The sequence below is a fragment of the Opisthocomus hoazin genome, chromosome 1 (genome assembly GCF_030867145.1).
Source record: "Opisthocomus hoazin isolate bOpiHoa1 chromosome 1, bOpiHoa1.hap1, whole genome shotgun sequence".
Lineage (NCBI taxonomy): Eukaryota > Metazoa > Chordata > Aves > Opisthocomiformes > Opisthocomidae > Opisthocomus > Opisthocomus hoazin.
The window spans coordinates 64,569,071-64,590,000 of record NC_134414.1 but is presented as its reverse complement, the minus strand read 5'-3'; the positions used below and the strand labels follow the sequence as shown (position 1 = coordinate 64,590,000).

General features: G+C 40.9%; 1 protein-coding gene across 1 annotated transcript in view; it reads left to right on the top strand.

Annotated features, from left to right (window-relative positions):
- TMTC4 (transmembrane O-mannosyltransferase targeting cadherins 4) overlaps positions 1 to 20,930 on the top strand; it is a 61,390-nt gene that overhangs the window by 6,521 nt on the left and 33,939 nt on the right. Inside the window, exons 3-5 of the mRNA XM_075424265.1 lie at positions 1,026 to 1,141; positions 3,220 to 3,436; positions 7,313 to 7,400. Of these exons, the coding sequence (XP_075280380.1) occupies positions 1,026 to 1,141; positions 3,220 to 3,436; positions 7,313 to 7,400 (421 nt within the window). The remainder of the gene's footprint in view (positions 1 to 1,025; positions 1,142 to 3,219; positions 3,437 to 7,312; positions 7,401 to 20,930) is intronic.

Genomic DNA, 20,930 nt, shown 5'->3' with positions numbered 1-20,930 from the left:
AGTAACTTGTGGTTGATTGCAGGTATAGTACCAGCACTCGTACGAAAGCTGTTCATTCACTAGTACAATTTTGTTCTTAGGTTCTGTCTTAAATGTATTGAACCTGCACATTTTCTATAGCATAAATTGGTATTTAATTGCCTCAGGGAATCAGGAGAAGAGGCTCAAATAGAAGATGAATGTATTAGTTTGAGCTTCCTAGCTTGTCCTTGCAGAACACTGAGGCAGGTGTTACCAAGGTCCTTATTTTTTCCTCTCCGAAGTGTATGTTTTTCATTCAGTAGTCTAGGTTATTTGGATTTTTTCCATTATCAGCTTGTCTTTAAGATAAAAGGTAAGCGTAGACTTTGCAGTGGTTTTTTTAATAGTCTCCTACTCCACCCCAAATTAAAATAATTCATTACTTTTCTGTCTTCCACTATCAGTCTTCTAGAGCAGTATATAGAGATATTGATACTTGATTTCATGTATTAATTTATTTTTTTTTTAAAAAAAGCTATTTGAGTAGTGCCCTGTGCAAAGTAAGGCTTCAAAAAGAGCTAGTTGTTGTTTTCTATCTTTAGTCTGCTTGCTTTCATGCTTTTGTTAGTAGTTGTGCTACTGACACTGGTAAAAAAACGGCTATTTGTAGCAGTGTGTAGTTGACCTTCTTCACAAGATAACCTAGACCTAAAATTAAAGACTTTTTACAAAACTGTAAGATAAAGGGGGTTTTTTATGTGTTTCATATCTCGGCTATTGACCAGATCATCAAGTGATATGAATACACGTAGCTCTACTAAGTTTCATGTGGTTACACCTACTTACAGAGCCCAAGCATCTTGGCCCTTATGATGACGTGCATCCAAGATGTGATCTTTGTTGCCGACTTGGATACCTTGTCAAATGTCAGTAGTGGGCCAACAGAACACCTTCTGTGTCTGTGTTAGCATGAGCTTGTATTAGTTAGAACTTGTTTGTATGTTAGCTGCTCTGAACAAAACAGAAATGTTAAGAATCTGGTAATTTATGATGTTTCCTTTCAGGACCTCAGGGCAGAAACCCCACTTGGTGACCTGTGGCATCATGACTTTTGGGGTAGCAAACTCAGCAGCAATACCAGTCATAAGTCATATAGACCACTAACTGTCCTAACTTTCAGGTAAGACCTGTCTTTTTGCTCAAGCTCTGAATTTTTTTAACATATATTGGCTCAACTGATTATTGGGAGGAGGCAACAGGAAAGGAGAGAGACAAAGTATCTGAAAGGTACCTCTGCTGAATACAGTTTTCCTGTTCACTACCTTAACCTCAAATTGAGTTTTAATTTTCAGATTGTTTCTTTTCCAAAGTATACATTATTTTGACATTCTGTATTTCAGTGTACCTTTCAGAGATTCCATCTTATACTCTTATATACCTTGGTTCTAGGGGCAGTATGGTTCAGTATGTAGGTCACAACATCAAAGAACTAGGAGGTGTACATTCCTTTCACTTCACCATGCTGCCACATACACTGCTATTGTAGTTTCTGTTCTCTGTTTTCCTCGTGACCTGTCAAATGATTTTTTATAAATAGCATCCATCTGCTGCAGCCTTTTGCCGCTAGGTCACTGAATAGTCTTCCCATCTCTTCCCCCCTGATATTCTAACTTCAAGTGAGTGTTTGTGTCAGAGAATCCTAGTGAGAGAGATGTCTGCCTGTATATATAGCTTGCTGGTTTTCTCAGATAACTAACGGTTTGAGGATTACTTCTGTAGATACTTAGCTCATGTTTTTTGCACAAAGATTTGAGCAAGCAGTAAACTGTGTAGAAATTTGCCACAGTAATGCAGAGAATCTTTGCAGACTCAGTCTTAAGCTTCTTTATTTTCCCCATGTGACTCAGTGTTGTGGATGGGGACCTGACACTGGTTCTGCAGTTGTCTGGTCTAAGCCAGGGACTAAGTGATGGTGGAAGAAGTATTCCCACTCTTAGTCCTCATATTCAAGCAAAAACTTTGACTCTTGAGTGCAGTGTCAGTGTTTTAAGTACTTAGCACTGTGGGTTTCACTGTCTGTTGGGCTTTCTTCACATTTTCATAAAGGAAAATACACAACTGAATAGAATGTGTCAGTCTTAAACCTATTAACGCTTTCAGTACATTACATAGCACATGCTTTCCTTTCTTTTCAAGGTCTCAGTGGTATATTCCATCTCTAGTAACATCTTGGTTAGTTTAAAGAGTGAACTAGGATACAGTCATTACTATATCTGAAAATGTAGATGAACATGTGGAGATGGTCCATAAAATGCTATTTTCACAAGTAAGAAATTGTTTTTCTTAATTTCCCTAAGCTCCAACTTTTATGTGTATCACATTTATAGTAGGTTAGGGTTTTTTAATAGATTTCACTTAAGCTAGGTACAGGCTGACCAAATGAAGTATATAAAATCCCCTATCCAAACTAAGTTTCTCTATATGTCACGTACTGATAGAAGTATACAGATAATAGCAAGGTGTTTCTCCCTTTTCTTCTCCCTCTCCATTTTACCACAGAGTTCCTATCTTGAATAGGATTTTAGACTAAATTTTCACTTACACTTCCTTCTGGTTCTAATACTTGCATGAAACCTCTCTAACCAGTCTCACAAATTAGTTACTAAGATGTGCTAAGTAATTACTTTCTGGATTGATACTGGATTTTACACAGGTGGTTTCCGTATCGTCAGTGCAAATGCTAGGATGTTTTTCAGCTAGAATGTCAGTGGAAATCATAGTCTCAGTACGTATTACTTTCCTCACTGTGTGGATTTTAATTAAAATGATTTAATCGGATTGTTTTTGGACATAGTTTCTCTTAAACCCAAGGGTATCCCTCCGGTAGGCTGGGTTGTTTACCTGTAGGACATGCCTGCATTGCAGTATTGAAGTTATGTTGCTGACCAAAAGCCAGTTCTAAGTAACCATAAGTATGATTAACATAATAGCATTAATGTATGTCTTTGGAGAGGGCAGATATTATGCTGAATATGGTATCCCAGACGAATACCTTTGAGTACAGATCAAGACATTGTTTCTAGCCTGCTGTGGTGGCTAAGTGGTAATACTATGCGTGCTGGGGTTTGCTGGTATTTTTCAGCCTTTTTGTGTGTGTGTGTCTAACATGATCTTCTTATGGGGTTGTTCAGACGTTCTGTTTGCATGTCTTAAGCTGTTGATGTAATTCCTAGCCTTACCTTTTTTGTTCCTATATAGAATTAATTACCTTTTTGCTGGAGGCTTCTACCCAGCTGGTTTCCATGTCATCAATATAATACTGCATTGTACTATCTCAGTGTTGATGGTTGATGTGTTCTCGATTTTACTGGGTGGACTGCAATTCAGTAATAAAGGAAGAAGGCTAAACCTGGCTCCAAAGACATCTCTTCTAGCTGCTTTGCTGTTTGCTGCACATCCAGTGCACACCGAATGTGTAAGTACCGAATAATGAGCTCCAATGATTTATGTCTTAGAAGTTCTTGACCATCTTGACTAATTAGTTCTGACATAGCCTTACTCTCTATACATTGCTTTTATATTCTTAACGCTTCTCTTGGTATGTGTCTTATGAGAACAGTCAAATATTATGGTTAGTATGTCCAAAAGCTTGTAATTCCACAGGGCTGGACCTTATTAAGGAAGATAAATTAAATCATTTAAGTACAAAAACTAAAGAAGGATAGCCCTAAACTACAGAGTTTCCCTAATTACTGGATTAAGAATTCATTACTAGAAACATTAGCTTGTGAGCAGCAAAGGAGAATGGAAGATAAACTGAATGCAAATGCATAACCACTTTTCATTTCCATTTGCTTTGATAAAAAAGCAAGGAGATAGAAAATTGGAGTAGGCACATTACGTGAACTCTGTGTGTGACTGTGTTAGAATACTGCATCCAGTTTTGAATCCATGCTGCAAGGAGGACGTTGGGAAAAATGGAGAGGGCTCAGAAGAACCATGAAAATGATTAAAGGACTGGAAATTGTCCCGTGTCATGAGAGACTGAACTCCATGGGTGTATATTTTTAATATGAAGGAGAAGATTAAAGGATTTTTTTTTTTAATCAGAATCTGTAATTATGTACATGGGGAACACATGTTTGATAGTAGTGGGCACTTTAGTAGTACAGACAAAAGCGTAACAGTGGCTGGAAGTTGAAGCTGTAAAGATGCAGAATAGAAACATGGCATATGCATAGCTACCAATTAAAATACCTCATCAAAGATCAAAGTCCTTGTGTGGAAATTCTAGTGAATAGGAAGTGGTTCTCTTAAAAAAACTCTTTTGCACTCCAAGCTAAGAAAATCTTATGACCTTCTGCAGGTGGGCTTGCTGGATGTGGTCCCTGATTGCTTGATCTTGTAATAATGAATAAATGAAATATAAAATAATCACAATGCAGGAATCTTTTCTGTTTTTTTAGAGCTTGGAAGGACTGAGCTACTGAAAAAGTTCTAATTTTGATCTTCCTGCTAGTAATGAACACTGAATCCTCAGTGCACCTTATTCTATATATATGGCACTGATTTTTCATTTATTTGCAATATGCCATGGGTTTGGCTTATTTTCATTTGCTTTGCACATGATTGATGGGAAAGAGGTTACGGAAAGCTATGCCTCTCAGCTGACTGGGGACCCTGCATGTATTGGAAACCTAGAGATGGTGCAAAGTTATGTATTAGCAATTTGGCACCTTATTTGACACTGCGGCTAAAACATTCTGCCAATCATTATCTGGTGTTTGCTTGCCTGCAGAATAGCTTCTTAGGGAGAGCACATTGTCCTAGTGTCGGAAAGGCCCCTAGTATTTGTTGTTCAAAACCAGTTCTAGATGCCAAAGTGAAGTAAAACAGGTCTTCAGTGCTTTTGATGTTCTGACGTGTGAAGAGAAATCTCACTTGAGTCTTAACTTTGTAGTAGACTTACTATTGACTCTATCAATATGCATAATTTTATTCTTCATTCCATTTGACTCCAAAAAATATATTTAAATCAGCAGGCAAATGTTAGTAAGACCTTGGTCATGTCAAATAAATCACAAGTGATGCGGTCTGCTTGCACATGCGAGGTTTGAATACTTGTGTATGCTTTGTGCAAGCATTGGAAGAGGAGGAAAAAAGTAGCATGGTTACACACCATGTCGCTTCGAGGATCCAGGAGCGAACAAAGGCCTCTCTAATCATTTACACAGTAAATAATAAATCTTGCTGCATTGTAGCAGTCGTGACACTGCTATGGTTCTAACGTGAGTGTGTGTCAGGCAGCATCTCCTCAAAAAGCATTTCTCGTTATTTAAAAGCTGTGAGTTTTAAGTATCATGACACCCTGGTTTTGAAATGAGATGACATATTTTGACATAAAATTGTGAAGAATCTCTCTGTTGCTGCTTTGGATTTTGTTATATACAGCACAAAACAAACTGTCATGTAAAACAGATCTTGGAAAGTTTAATGCTTTCAGTACCTATGCAAGAAAAACATCTGTCGTTATCATTTTTTCTACCTACAAGTAAACACTCTTGTGGTGTAGTTCTCTCTTCCAAAAAATGTTAATTCATAGTAGCACTTGAGTGATGAAATACTAAATGAAACACGGATGTAAGAATATACCTGATACTATTTTAAAACTAACTGGATTTTTTTTTTTACCTTATTACCAGAGTCTATGGGCCTGATCCTACATTTGAGATAACATTGTACTGTTGGAGTCATCTGAGGCCATATATGTGTTATTAGCCCCGTAATCTCTTTGTTGTAACAAGTTGGCATTTATTTTCACAATTGTCTCAGTTCACCTTTACTGTTACCTCACTAGCTGAGAGCAGCTCCTGAAACAGAATGACACTTCATTATTTTCACATTTCAAAGCACTGCACAGCTATTAAGTTAATTCTCGTAATTCCTCGATAAGATAGAAAAAGAAGCAGGAAAGATAGGTGCGTGGCTTCAGATAAATCAAGAAGTTTTCCTGAACTGAATTTAGGAGTCCAGCAGTTTCTCATTTTACAGTGCTCCAGTGAAGCTGAGGGTAAAGTGGGAGCGAGTCTCTTCAGTGGATTCAGTCCTACTGTCATGCCTCGATGCTTCTCTTTCCTTCTCTGTTGTTATTTAGAAATAGTTGTTCCATCGTGTCAGACTGACACAAAACAATGCCCTTTTCCTAAGGGAGAGTTAGCAGGTGCCTGTAAACAAAATGAAGGTACAGTTTATCTTTTTACTTTCCTCTTTCTGTTCCGCTCACAAAATGGGACAACTGGTGTACTACACAAGAACCAAAGTTTCTGCTTTTGTCCCTGAACCATCACCTCAGAAAGTGCATTAAAAAAGAAAAACCCTGTAGCTGTTCTGCCCTGCTTCAAAGGCCTCTGTGTACATCTTTTCCTGGAAACACGAAACCCAGCACTCTGGGGAGTAAAGCTAGACTGAAAACAAAGGAGTGTTTCCATGATTTTTGCTCTGGGTGTATGTTCTAGTGAGGTCCCGACATGAGGGCCCTGCCACCCCCCCAGTGTCGTGAGTTCCACAAAAAAATCATGGTATATCCTGACACTTGTGTGTTTGAGGAGTGAAGATCCAAGAATGCGTCATGCTGTGTCTCAGCAAGTTGTTGTAAGTACAGTTTAAGGGCTTGAATCAAAGCTGATTGGTGGCCCTGAGAATGCTCTTGATTTAAATAGGTGGACACAGATCTGGAGTACAGAGGTCCCAGAATGCACTTCTCGGTTTCTTTTTCATTAGTACGGCTTCTGTTACAAGATACAGTTGGAGGTAGCTCTAATGCAATCAATTACAAAAAACTGCTGGAAGGGGAAATTTTTTTTCTGATTGTGCAGGTTGGAAGCTCTGTGTCCATTCTGAGTGTTCAGACTGCAGTGTGAAGGCTGACTTGTTTTCCGACAGTGGACAGTCTTGATTTGCATTCCAGCAGAGCTGTCAGTTTTGTTGGGGTTCAGAATGTTTGCTAGGAGTTCTACTGAAAGGCAACCTGATCCAAAAAACAGATGGAATGGAGCAGAGTCTACATTTTCTTCAGTAAGGTCCTTTGTGTCTTAAAACAGCAGTTTTTCATAAATTAAAGCCAAATCATTGACCTAGTTGATACTAAGCAAAACCCAATCAAAATTACGATGCGGCTTAGAAAACTGGGTATCACTAATCCAGTAAACCAGGTTAAAAAAAAAAAAAGTGATACAATGGTATTCTTTTATACATTTCACTTTCTGTATATGTGTGTAGCTTTATCTTAGGCTTTTTAAGAATAAAAACTGGTAATCTGAAATTTTTTTCCCTTTTTTTTTTTTTTTTTAAGGTTGCCGGTATTGTTGGCAGAGCAGACCTACTGTGTGCCCTGTTCTTCTTGTTGTCATTCCTTGGCTACTGTAAAGCATTTAGAGAAAGTAAGCATTCTGTTTGCTCCTTTAATTTTATATTGTGTGTATTTTCTGCACTCATACATTTCAGTGAAGTATAGCAAAACTAAAAATGTCAACTTGATGTGGTTCGAATTTATTAATGTTTATACCCTTATAAAACATTTTAAAAAAAGCTACTTTAGCAGGTATTTATTGTTAGAAGAACTGGAAGGGTTGCTGTCTGTAATTCCCATTAAATACTAAGAATTTATTTTAAGGTAAGTCTATTTTGTAATAGTCTTATTTGTTAAATGTTTTATTGTTTATGAGCATAAAGAAATATTTCGATAAGTATTTCAGAAACAAATCAAACCTACAAATCTGTATTCTGAAATATTTTAGTACACTTTATGCCATTATGTTGGGATTGCTTAACTGGGAAAGAACTTTAGGAACATTACTTGTATTTTTAATGAATTGTAAAGAATTATTCATATGAGTAAGCCCTCTAAATTCCTGCAATATGCAAGTGCTGGCATACACTTGATGAATATAGTGTTACTCATAGAGCTTTTCTAAGACAGCTGTGTTTAACATGAACAATTCCTTCATAGAAATTTTTTCAAGTGAGCTTTTAGATCTGTTGTATTATTTGATCGGAATGCAAGTTGGCAGTTCAGATACAGTTGTGGAGAAATTATCTTGGGGCTCTGTTAAATAAACACACAAGAATACATCAGTTCATGATTATGAGGAACTATGCAGGACGTGCAATCTGGTATCTGAATGTGCCTCATCACAGAAAATACTGGAGCCATTTGGTGAACCCATGAAGAGCTGTGTTGTGAAGAGCTTGTATAACATCAGTTCAATAGGCATGGCCTGTAATGTTGAAGCAGTTGACAGTGTGTTACAGAGGTGCCTGAGAGCTGGCCTTGAATGGTCTAGCTTAACAACAGTTGTGAATGGCGTCACAGACCTTAGTGTAGGCTGATGGGGGTAAGTTCGTCCACAGTGAGCTCCAAGATGCTGTGAATAGCTCCTGCTAATTGAGTTTAGATTGTTTAGAACTATTTTGCATATTTCTACAGCTGATATCATAAATTTAACTTAATCTTCACCACTTCAGATGATACTTATGATGATGACTGTTCACTTGTGATATTTTTTCTCCCCTTTGAGTAGGCTTCATTTCTTTCAACTGAATGAATAATTTCTTGATGAAAATTGGCCTTGGAATCTTGCTTGCTCATTTATTCTTTTCTCACCTATTTTACTGGGTGTGATTGTGCTTTAACGTTTCTTCTGTTAGTGCCAGAGTAAATTAGACAAATCAAAATAACCTTATATAGGACTCTGTAATTATTTTGTTATGGAAGACATCTCGGGAATGGTGCAAATGTGATGTGTACTCTGGTTAGAGATATTCTGAGTGCTTCTACAATTTGCGAAGGCCAGTTTGATAGCTTTTAGCAGTCAGTGTGATTTTAATAGTATTCTTGTACTGAAATTGTTGTCATTGATACAGAAGGAGGAAAATGTTGTGAAGACAAGATATTAAGTAGCACTTAGTATTTTTTGTTGCACATTACCTCATAATAGTGTCAGAGCTGTGTCTCTTAAGCGTATTTGCTGAGGAAAACTACAGTCTGCCAGCATAGTTGTGCCTTTTGTCTTTCAGATCAGTTTTCAATGTTTACTGTCACCTTCATTGCCTGCTTTTCCCTCAGCAACTTCTTAAAGAAATTTAGACTTTCTTTGTATTCAAGAATTTGTATCCAAGTTACATACTTGAGTCTCTCCCAGCAATTTCCTCATTTTGGGTAGCTTGGTGGCAGTTTCAGGTTCTTGCAGATCCTATCTGGCATGTCCTAAATGAGAGAATGAGAAGTTGTTTCCAGCACTGTGAAGAGCACTAATAAGTTCTTTAGCAGATCTTGCATGGAGCCTAAAGGGAAGACCCCAATCTTCAGAGTATTTCTTTTCTCTGAACCTTACATGATTTGCTGCAGGCCGATAAGAAATGTGCCAAAACCCAGACATTTCGGAGTCAAGGTTTCAAGGCGGAACGGTTCTGGTGTGAAAACTGATTTTGAAATGCCTGGGTGAGATTCATTACTCATCCTGGATGTTTCTTGCTGTGAAAATCGTGCATTTGTAAAAGAAAGGTGGGTGAGATAGAGTATTTCAGTTGGAAGGGACCTACTACAATCATCCCATCCAACTGCCTGACCAGTTCAGGGCTGATCAAGTTAAATCACATTATTCAGGGCATTGTCCAAGTGCCTCTTAAACACTGACAGGCTTGGGGCATCGACCACCTCTCTAGGAAGCCTGTTACAGTCTTTGACCACCCTCTCGTAAAGAAATGCTTCCTGATGTCCAGTCTGAACCTCCCCTGGCACAGTTTTGAACCATTCCCACAAGTCCTGTCACTGGATCCCAGGGAGAAGAGACCAGCACCTTCCTCTTCACCTCCCCTCCTCAGGAAGCTGTAGAGAGCATGAGGTTGCCCCTCAGCCTCTCCTCATAGTACATTGCTTCCAGCCCTTCCACCAGCTTTGTTGCCCTCCTCTGGACGCATTCAAGGACCTTCACATCCTTCTTAAATTGTGAGGCCCAGAAATGCACACAGTACTCCAGGTGAGGCCGCACCAACACTTAACACAGCAGGATAATAATCTCTTTTGACGGGCTGGTTATGCTGTGTTTGATGGACCCCAGAATGGGGTTTGCCCTCTGGGCTGCCAGGACATGCTGCTGGCTCGCATTGAGCCTGCTGCCGACCAGCACACCCAGGTCCCTTGCTGCAGGGCTGCTCTCCAGCCTCTCCTCTCCCCATTTATACTTGTGCCCAGCATTACTCCACCCTAGGTGCAGAATCCAGCATTTTGACTTGTTAAATTTCATCCCATTAATCATTTCCCAGTGTTCCAATCTGTCCAGATCCCTCTGCAAGGCCTCCTGTCCCTCAAGAGAGTCAACAGCACCTCCCAGTTTAGTATCCTCAGCAAACTTGCTAATGGTGCATTCAACTCCTGCATCCAGACCGTTGGTAAATATATTGAACAGCACTGGTCCTAGAACTGAACCCTGAGGAACACCACTGGTGACCAGTCACCAGCCAGATGTAGCCCCATTCACTACAATCCTTTGAGCCCTGCCCTTCAGCCAGTTCTTCACTCAGCACACTGTGGATCTGCACATCCCACAGCTGGACAGCTTGTCCAGAAGGATGCTGTGAGGGACAGTATCAAAAGCCTTACTAAAATCCAGAAAAACTACACCCATCACCTTCCCTTCATCCATGAGGCAGGTGACCTTACTGTAGCAGGAGATCAGATTAGTTAAGCAGGACTTGCCCTTTGTGAAGCCATGTTGATGGTGCCTGAGGAGTGTGTTATTCTTTAAATGCCTTTCAGTGGTACTCAGTATAATCTTCTCCATATTTTTCTCCAGGAACTGAGGTTAGGCTAACAGGTCTGTAGTTCCCTGGAACTTCCCTCATGCCCTTTTTTTAGATTGGGATAACGTTGGCCAGTTTCCAGTCATCAGGGAGCTCCCCAGATTCCCAAGACCTTTTGGTAGATGATTGAGGGGGGTCCTGCTATAACATCCGCTAGCTCCTTCAGTACTCTGAGATGAATCCCAGATTGTCTCCACCACCAGTATCTCTACAAACTTGACCACCAGCCTCGTAAGCCAGCTGCATTTCACCCTGTAAGTGTTATGTATGTGGTATTCTCAGGCTTTACTGGCTGAACCTTCAGGAAGCTTCCCTGCTTTGTCACCTTAAGCACATAACTTCAGCATGCAACTTAAAAGCCTGTTCTGCCTACCCCTTCTGTGTAGTCAGTGGAAGGAGACAGACACTTTTTGATGGCCAGTCAGAGGAACAGCTTATCTTAGACGCTTGCAGTCATCTTCTAGAGGTACCAGAATTCCCCCGTTGTGTAGAAGCTTAGGAAGGCGCGGCTTGTAACTTAGGGTGCGTTGTCACTTCAGTTGGGCAGAAGTGCAGGCGGCTGCTAAAATGAAGCAATCTAGGTTCCTTGTATCATAGATCATAGAGCAAATTAGGTCAGAAGGAAGCTGTGGAGGTCATCTCTAGTCCAATAGCTTAAAGCAGAGTTAACTTGATAGATCAGATTGCTTGGGGCCTTAGCCAGGTGAGTTGCAAAAATGTTTTCTGCAGAGCTGCTGCCTAGGCAGCCTGGACTGTTGCATTTTCATGGTCTTTGATTTTCATGAGGCTTCTGTCAGCCCATTCTTCCAGCTTGTCATGGTCCCTGCAAGCGGCAGTCCTGTTCCCCACTGTACCCATGTATCCTCCAACTGAACCCCTGCCAGCCATCACAACCGGTTTTACCTTCTCCCGTTGCTATAATTTTTTTGCTTTGGGATGGGGAGGTTGGTCCAACCCATCCGGCAGCTGTTTGAACATTAGTGTCTGTATAGGAAAGGGTAGTGTCTGCGTTGGAAAGGACAGCTACGACGAGAACGGAGGCTTGCTCTTCACAAGGAGCCACATTGAGAAGGCAAGGGGCAGTGGGTACAAGCTGTACTAGGAGACGTTTCACCTTGATGTAAGAAAGAAATTTTTTACAGTGAGAACAATCAATCACTGGAACAACCTCTCCAGAGACATGGCAGAGTCCTCATCACTGGAGGTTTTTAAGACACAATTGGAGAGAATACTAGGCAATCTCATCCGGGCTTCCTTTCCCACAAAAGGTTGGACCAGATGATCTCTGGAGGCCACTTCCAACCTGGGCTGTTCTGTGATTCTATGTTTGTATGAAAGGCTTTAGGAAAAGGTAACCAAATATGGTGAAGTGGCTGTAGTAAAGTTTTGTTGTATTAAAGTAAATATGAAGTTTTACCCTTGGATGCCTCCATTTTGGCAGTATGAATTTTCTGCTCTTGTGAACAATTCTTCTAGCCATTCACAAATAATAGGATAAATAAGGAGTAAAGACCTTTTTAACAGAGTGTGATTCTGCATAGATTGAGGGAGTCAAAGACGGCAAAAACTGTTTTAGTTCCAAATGTAAGCTGATCTCACTCTGAATATAGGTAAAGAACAAACATTTAAAATACATGCATATAGTTTAAAGAACAGACTTCTGTTACTTTTTCCCAATATACAGTTCCTCATGTTACCATCTTTGATAGGATAACGTTTATATTTGCAAGGAACTAATCTGTTGTTCTCATTCTGTCCTGCTGTTTTAAAACACAACTGTGGGGACAAATCCACTGCATAGGCTTTGGAGACAGCAAGAGCTGACAACTGTTTAGGTATGTTCTGAAGGGAATTGTGGGTTATTAACTTTGTTGAATTGTGATGCAGCTTCTCTGGGAATTCATAAGGCGTTTTAAAATTGCTGTAGTATTCATTTTGCCTTTGTCTTCAACCTTGACAGTGATCCAGTTGCTTGTATTTGCCATCTGCTTTGGCGATCTCCGAGTGATACAAAATCATGAGTTCATGATATTTTCTTCATGTGAATAATACTGGCGTGGATATTAAATAGGGGATCGGGGCTATCAACTGTTTGCTTATATGGTATGACTTCTAAAAATGACTCTGTTATGGTTGTGTATGTTTCTGTTTTATTATGTTCTGTGTAGTCGCCTGTTAATCGTCTACTAGTTCATTGCTAATTTAATCAAATGTATGAAGTAGATTGTAGTGATGAGTTTTGTGAATATTGGAGGTTTGTATTATGGAAGTTTTCCTATAGACTGGAAATGTTTAAGTCTCCTGTGTGAAAGAGATCGTTGTTAGGATATGGGGAATTCGTTAGCTATTTTGCAATTTGTTGAGAGGTATTTACTATTTTTAAACATGAGGGGCCTGATTTTTCAACTGTGTGCCCTGTTGTTCGTATTTGAATATACTGAGAGGGAATAGTTGTATGTGGAAAAGCGAACAATTTAATTGTCTTAGTGGGCAGAGGAGAAACAATTTTTTTTGTAGAATTAGTGCTAAATTTTGCTTGTCCAACATGGCGTAATTCAGGGATAGATGGTCCCTTTACTGTAGCGTATAGGTAATGAGTTTAAGACGCTTGGGTATGTTTAGGAATGGCATTTGCTATTGTGATTTCATTATTAAGTGAAACACTGAGCTGAGCTGCAGTAGTATGTACATTTGGAGACACACAAGGAGATCTCAGGTTTAAGTTAATTCTAACGGTGGACTTTGCTTAGCAATTCACAAGCAGGGAAATCTTAGAGCTTGGTTAGATGAGTATTTGTAGTAGTTTATTCGGAAGATACCATCCCTGCAGGCAAGGAATATAAATGGAATATATGAGCACTTGTGAACAATTTCAGTTAAAAATTAAAACTTCTTTCAGGAGCTCAACATAACTTACTTTGCTTTGACTTTCAAAGGAGTAGCTGCTTTCACAGAATCGATCGCTGGGTTTCACCTGAAGATGGTGACTTCTTAAACTCCTCCAACCTGTCACCTGGCTGAGCCCTAAATTGCTCAATTAGCTTTGAAGAAGGAGATGCCGAATGCCTTAAATGTCTGAATTGGTAATAATTGTTTGGGATATTATTAGTCTGACTTTAAAGTAAGACTAAGCTTCGTATTCTAAATGTAGTATTTTCTTCATATCCTTAACTTCTAAGGAATTTGTTTTCATTGAATTGTGGATTTTGGTCACTGCAAAATAAGATCTCACAAAAGAAACTGGATTAACATTTAGGAAGACAGAGCTGAGGTATATCACCAATGTGCTGCTCATAATTTCGGATCAGTCAATTCCATGCTGTAAAACACTTTTGTGAATGCATACTTGCTGTAGGCATACTTATACTTAAGTCTAGCGTCTAAACGGAGGAGCCCTCATGGCTTGTTTATAGTTTATATAGTTATTTCATTGAATCGCCTCAGTTTGCAGACTTAACATACTCCTAAAGAGGGACCATCTGAGCAACCCTTTTTGGTTTTGTATAGATACACTATATTTTTCTAGATTAAAAAAAAAAAGAAGCAAATACTCTGTTTCTTTGGCATGCTTACAGTTTTGTCCATCTGTTAGGGTGGCACAATGCCCACTCACAGTATGGCGTACCAGTTTCAACCAGGCACAGGTGCCAACGAAAGATTGGTTTCATTTTCTGACACAAGGTTTTTCTGGTGGGAAGCAGTGCCATATTAGGAGAATGTGCTTTGTTACACTGATTACTTCTGTTGGCATGTGTGTATCTCATAATAATAATTAGCACTGATGCAGTGCTTTACATTTTCCAATCACTGTTAAAAAAAAGAAAAAGAGTGAAGGCATTGCTGAATGTTGGTCTTTCGTATCTAGTTTTCCAGACTTTTACTGAGATTTCTGTAGTTGGAGGGGAAGTGTTGTGCATACTGACCCAGGAACAAGCACAGGATAAAATCTTTCTTAAGTTAAATTCTTTCTCTTTGAAGTTTAATCACTGATGAATTTTCATAATATTACAATTCTATATATGACGATATTGACCTTTTGAGGCTGCAAAAGAAAACAAAGGAACAGAGATTATGGCTTTCAAGAGGAGATCTTGATCACAGAATCACAGAATGGTTGAGGTTGGAAGGCACCTTTGGAGGTTACCTGAGCTGACCTGCTCAAGCAGGATCACCTAGAGACAGTTGGCCAGGACTCTGTCCAGACTGCGTTTGAATATGTCCAAGGATGGAGGCTTCACAACCTCTCTGGGTAACCTGTGCTGGTGCTCGATCACCCTCACAGTAAAAAAGTGTTTCCTGATCAGAGGTTCAGAGGGAGCCTCCTGTCTTTCAGTTTGTGCCCACTGCCTGTGGTCCTATCACTGGACACCACTGAGAAGACTTTGGCTCGATCCTCTTTGTACCCTGACTTCAGGTATTTATGTACATTGATGAGATCCCCCTAAGCCATCTCTTATCCAGGCTGGCCTTTCCTCACAAGAGACACACTCCAGTCCCTTCATCATCTTACTGGCCCTTCATTGGACTCAATCCAGTATGTCCATGGCTCTTTTATACTGGGGAGCCCAGAACTGGACACATGTGTGGCCTCCTAAGTGCAGAGTAGAGGAGAAGGATCCTCTCCCTTGGCTTGCAGGCAATATTTTGTCTAAAGCAGCCCAGGATACCATTAGCCCTCTTTCCTCCAAGGGCACACTGCTGGCTCACGTTCAACTTGGTGTCCACCAGGACTCCCAGATGCTTTTCTGCCAAGCTGCTTTCCAGCTGGGTGACCTGTTCAGCATGTACTGGTGCCTGGCACTGTTCTCTTCCCAGCTGCAGGATTTTTCTCCTTGTTGAACTTTTATGAGGTTCCCACCAGCCCATGTCTCCAGCCTGTCGAGGTCCCTCTGGATGGCATGTTGAGGCAGAGTGTACCCTCAGCAAGTTTGCAGATGACACGAAACTGGGAGGAGTGGCTGATGTGCCAGACGGTCATGATGTCATTAATGGAGATGTTGAGCAGGACTGGACCCAGTATTGATCCCTGGGGTACACTGGTAGTTACTGGCCTCCAATTAGACTTTGTGCCACTGATCACCACCCTTTGGGCCTGGCCATTCCGCCAGTTTTCTAATCCACCTCACTGTCTGCACGTCCAGCCTGTACATCAACAGCTTCTCTATGAGGATGTTATGGGAGATTGTGTCAAAGAATCACAGAATATTAGGGGTCAGAAGGGACTTCTGTGGATCATCTGGTCCAGCCTCCCTGCCGAAGCAGGGTCACCTACAGCAGGCTGCACAGGACCTTGTCCAGGCGGGTCTTGAATATCTCCAGAGCAGGAGAATCCACAACCACCCTGGGCAACCTGTTCCAGTGCTCCGTCACCCTCAGAGTGAAGTTCTTCCTCACATTCAGCTGGAACTTCCTATGCTTCAGATTGTGCCCGTTGCCCCTTGTCCTGTCACTGGGCACCACTGAAAAGAGTCTGTCCCCATCCTCCTGACACCCACTCTTCAGATATTTGTAAGTATATATTAGGTCCCCTCTCGGCTTTCTCCAGGCTAAACAAGCTCAGCTCTCTTAGCCTTTCCTCATTGGAGAGGTGCTCCAGTCCCCTCGTCATCCTTGTAGCCCTCCGCTGGACTCTCTCCAGTAGCTCCTCATCTTTCTTGAACTGGGGAGCCCAGAACTGGACACAGTACTCCAGATGAGGCCTCACTAGAGCAGAGTAGAGGGGGAGGAGAACCTCCCTCGACCTACTGGCCACACTCTTCCTAATGCACCCCAGGATGCCATTGGCCTTTTTGGCAGCCAGGGCACACTGCTGGCTCATGGTCAACCTGTCATCCACCAGGACACCCAGGTCCCTCTCTGCAGAGCTGCTCTCCAGCAGATCCGTCCCAAGCCTGTACTGATGCATGAGGTTGTTCCTCCCCAGGTGCAGGGCCCTGCACTTGGCCTTGCTGAACCTCATCAGGTTCCTCTCTGCCCAACTGTCCAGCCTGTCCAGGTCTCGCTGAATGGCAGCACAGCCTTCCAGTGTATCCACCACTCCTCCCAGTTTTGTGTCATCAGCAAACTTGCTGAGGGTACACTCTATCTCTTCATACAAGTCATTGATGAAAAAGTTGAAGGCTGGGCCCAGTGCTGACCCCTGGGGGACACCACTAGTTACAGGCCTCTAACTAGACTCAGCGCCGCTGATGACAACCCTCTGAGTTCTGCCATTCAGCCAGTTCTCAATCCACCTCACCAACCACTCACCCAGCCCACACTTCCTGAGCTTGCCTATGAGGATGTTATGGGAGACAGTGTCAAGCCTTGCTGAAGTTGAGGTATACAACATCCACGGCTCTCCCCTCATCTACCCAGCTAGTCATGCCATCGTAGAAAGCTATCAGATTGGTCAAGCATGATTTCCCCTTGATGAATCCATGTTGACTACTCCTGATAACCTTCTTTTCCTCCACTTGCTTAATGATGACCTCCAGAATGAGTTGCTCCATCATCTCTCCTGGGATGGAGGTGCAGCTGAGAAGCCTGTAGTTCGCTGGGTCCTCCTTCTTGCCCTTTTTGAAGATTGGAGTGACATGGCTTTTCTCCAGTCCTCGGGCACCTCTCCTGTCCTCCAGGCCCTGTCAGAGATGATGGAGAGTGGCTCAGCAATGACAAGTCCAGGCCTTTGACACTGTCTCCCATAAGATCCTCATCATGAGTCCTTCATTATTTCTCTTCTGCTGGGTGCTTTTACTGTCTTTGAGAGTCCGTACTTAAGCTTGGCTACACTTGATGTGCTGAGACATTTCTGGCATAAGGAGTCTTGGGATGTTCACAAGAAGATACATCTGCTTCTGTACAACTTTGGATGTGTGCCTATTGAATGGCAGTCGATTATCAGGTTTTTTCACTAGGCCATTTCTCCAGTTTGTCAATGGAATTCTGACTTCTGCTTAATATACTTCCTGGCCATTGCAGGAATAAAAATAATAATTTCATGCAGCCCATATTTTTTCTGGTGTATTTCGCACTGTCCAGTGATATTCTCATGCTTTTGTGAAGGCAAGGTGTAGGACGCTGACAGGTTTGTTTTCATCAAGAAGGCCTTTGTTTTTTTCTGTCCAAGTCAGAAACTATAATTAGTTTGATATAAATGCTAAAACTTGTCTTTGGCAAACAATTAATCATATCCTTCTATGTTTTAGAGGGTCACCTAGAAAATATTTTATCATCTTAAGTGTGTTTTTTCCTGGGTAGTTTCAACCAGCTTTTTTTCTTTAGCTTATCCTTTTGTACCTCTCTTCCTCTTTGAAAGTAGGCATGTAGGCATTGTTTTTGTTAATTTCAAGCTTTTGGATTCTCACGTGTTTTTCATCATTTCAGAGAGATAACAGTTGAGATTACTGTGGGTAGTATAGGACCTGCTGGAGTAAAATTAATCAGTCGCTGTGATTTAAAGCAAATTAACTTCACAATAAGTTCTGTGTCTTGCAGTTCGCTATTTTTGCTTTTGTTCTTGCTCCCTTTCTGCTGGTGTGCTTGCCAGCTGATGGCAGCTGACCTCTTTGTTAAAAAAAAAAATGGAGCAAAAAGGCCCAGAACTCTTCTGTTTTCTTGGCATTGTCCATTTTCTTTCCCATTGAATATTGTAATAACTTTGGCCTTGCTGATCTTCTTACTAATATATCTGTGGAATTGTGGGGTTTGTTCTTTACAAACATTACCTTGTCTCATTTTGTGATGTGAGCTTTCAGAGTTTGTTTCTGTATGAGAGCGCTGCTGTTACACTTGTCCTTGATAATTTGACCTAGTTGCTTTTTTGCTATTACTCCATTTCAAATCATGAAAGCATTTGTGAATCGCCAGCTGGTCTCTTACTATATATGCTTCCCACTATCTTCCGTGTTAAGATAGTGTGTATATGTATACTGAATACTGCTTCTCTGAGAAGTGCTTAGTTGTCCTGACTTCTTTCCACCAGAATTTGATTCTGGGAAGAAGAAAGCTCTCTGCTGAAGAAAGTACACTTCAGTAAACTCAGTAAAGTCCGTTGGCTTTGTTCACGGTTCTCCCTTTTCCACGTACTAAGAATGACTGATTGTCATTGTGTGAACACAGTCAATTACTTTGCTTTCCATCTTCGCATTCTGTCAGCTATTTTACTTGAAGAAGAAGAAAAAAAAATACACACAAAAAAAATACCAAACCAAAACTGAATTTCAAGAAACAGCTGAACAGTCTGTTGTATTGCAGAGTCTGAAAAGTTGAAGAGCTCCTCCAAGAGATGTATTTAGGATAGATTCCTTTTATTCTTAGCAATGTGCTTAGAATGAATTTTGAAGCCCCTTCCTCCATGAGTGGCAACCCTCAGTTGTTCTTCTGAATAACTGATGTGAGTTGGAGTTTCCTTATTGCGGGGTTTTGGTTTTTTTTTTTTCAGTTGCACTGTTTCTTTAGTTTAGTCATTATGTATTTTGTATTTCCATGTTTTATTTTGGTGTTGTTGAGATGTGTATGACTTTGTTCCTTCAGAAGGCTTTCTTTCTTTTAACTTTGTAACATCTGCACCTCTGATGTTAAGTCTTACCTTGCCTGTGAGGAGTGGAGGGAGAAGGAACAAATGCCTACTAGGTATTGCAGTGATGAATCTCAAACGTCTTAATATTCAGTCTGTTGAAGCTTTAAGTCTTAAGTAAGAAAGGAGTGCTAGAAGCAACTTCAAAACCTGTTCTTCCACGTATTTTTGTGAAAACTTCCACTCTCTCCCACAAAAGAAGTAGTCTGCTTCAAAATGAGAGAGGAAGCCAATGTCAGCAGATCCATTTCACACTTGTTATGTTTTGTATCTGACCCAACATCTGAGCTAGGATACTAGTTTCCCCATATAAACAGTGAAGAGAGCGAGCTACTTCTCTGAAAGGTGGACAGCTGCGTTTAATTAGGTAACTTAATGCCTAAAGGTGTCCCCTTCTCTCAGCCTGCTGGAAAGGAAGCCTAGTGTGCTAGCTCAGGTGTAGATTCCTACTCCTTCTGGTGAAATTAATCTTAATTCTGCCATTTACCCTTTCCCTAGACCGTTACTGCAGTTCTGTTTAAGTACTGAGGGTCAAACCTGCATTAGCAGTAGGAAAGAACTGGTCTAGAGATCAAGGAAAGTAAGAAAGGGATTCAGTCAATGAAAATAGAGTGAAAAAACAAAGTTGAACGTGCTAAGTCAAAGATTGTGATGCCTATAGAGCCCATGTTGCTTGAATCAAGAAGCTGCTTCTGAAGGAGGTGAGTGCTTCCCTCTGTTGTTTGCACCTGTGGAGTAGGGGTTGTGACAGATATGTTTTTATGTGAAGTACCCATGTACGCTATGTGTGATAGTACCGTGGCTGAAGTAGGACTTATTGTTATATTAATCTCAGAAATGCCTGCTTGTAGTACCCAGAATAAGCTACATGGTGCAGTCTTTAAAGACTTGTTCTTTGAGTAGAAGCTCTAGTTACTCTTGATCTCTTAACCCCAGAGTTTCTCACCCTGCTGTAAAACTGCTTCCTGAGTGCAAGAACTAACTGCTGCTCTGCTCAGATGCTGAAATTTTTGCGCTCCATGGCATTCCATTGCCGTGTTAATGAAATGACATGAGGTACTCACTAAATGCAGCAGCCCTGGAGAAGCAGCTCGTTGTGCCTTTGTAGATTAGACTGCAGTTAAACCAGTTTGCGTGTGTGACACTTCATGTGTAACCATTAGAAAGAATTTCTTGTTCTTGTGGTAGCTTGGAAGAGAGCAGCCAGTAATGACAGAGCTCTAGCTAAGGATGATAAATGTGTCTAAGTATTGGGAATTAACCTTTGCAGATGATGTATTGTTGAAACTATGTCAAGCTGCTGCCATTCTAATTAGTCTGGCTAAAACATCTAGCAAACAGGGAGATTTCTCACGTCTCTGAGAACAGAAAATGACTGCAATAAAGGGACAAATGCCAGCATATTGCAGGAGGTGCCCTGTGCTTTTTAAGTCTGTGTATCCAGATCTTGACTGATAGAAAAGATTGTGAGATTAAACGCTGTATGTTTTGAAAATTCTGATTTTAATTTAGATTTCTAACTTTACCTTTAAATGTATAAACCTGATGTTAT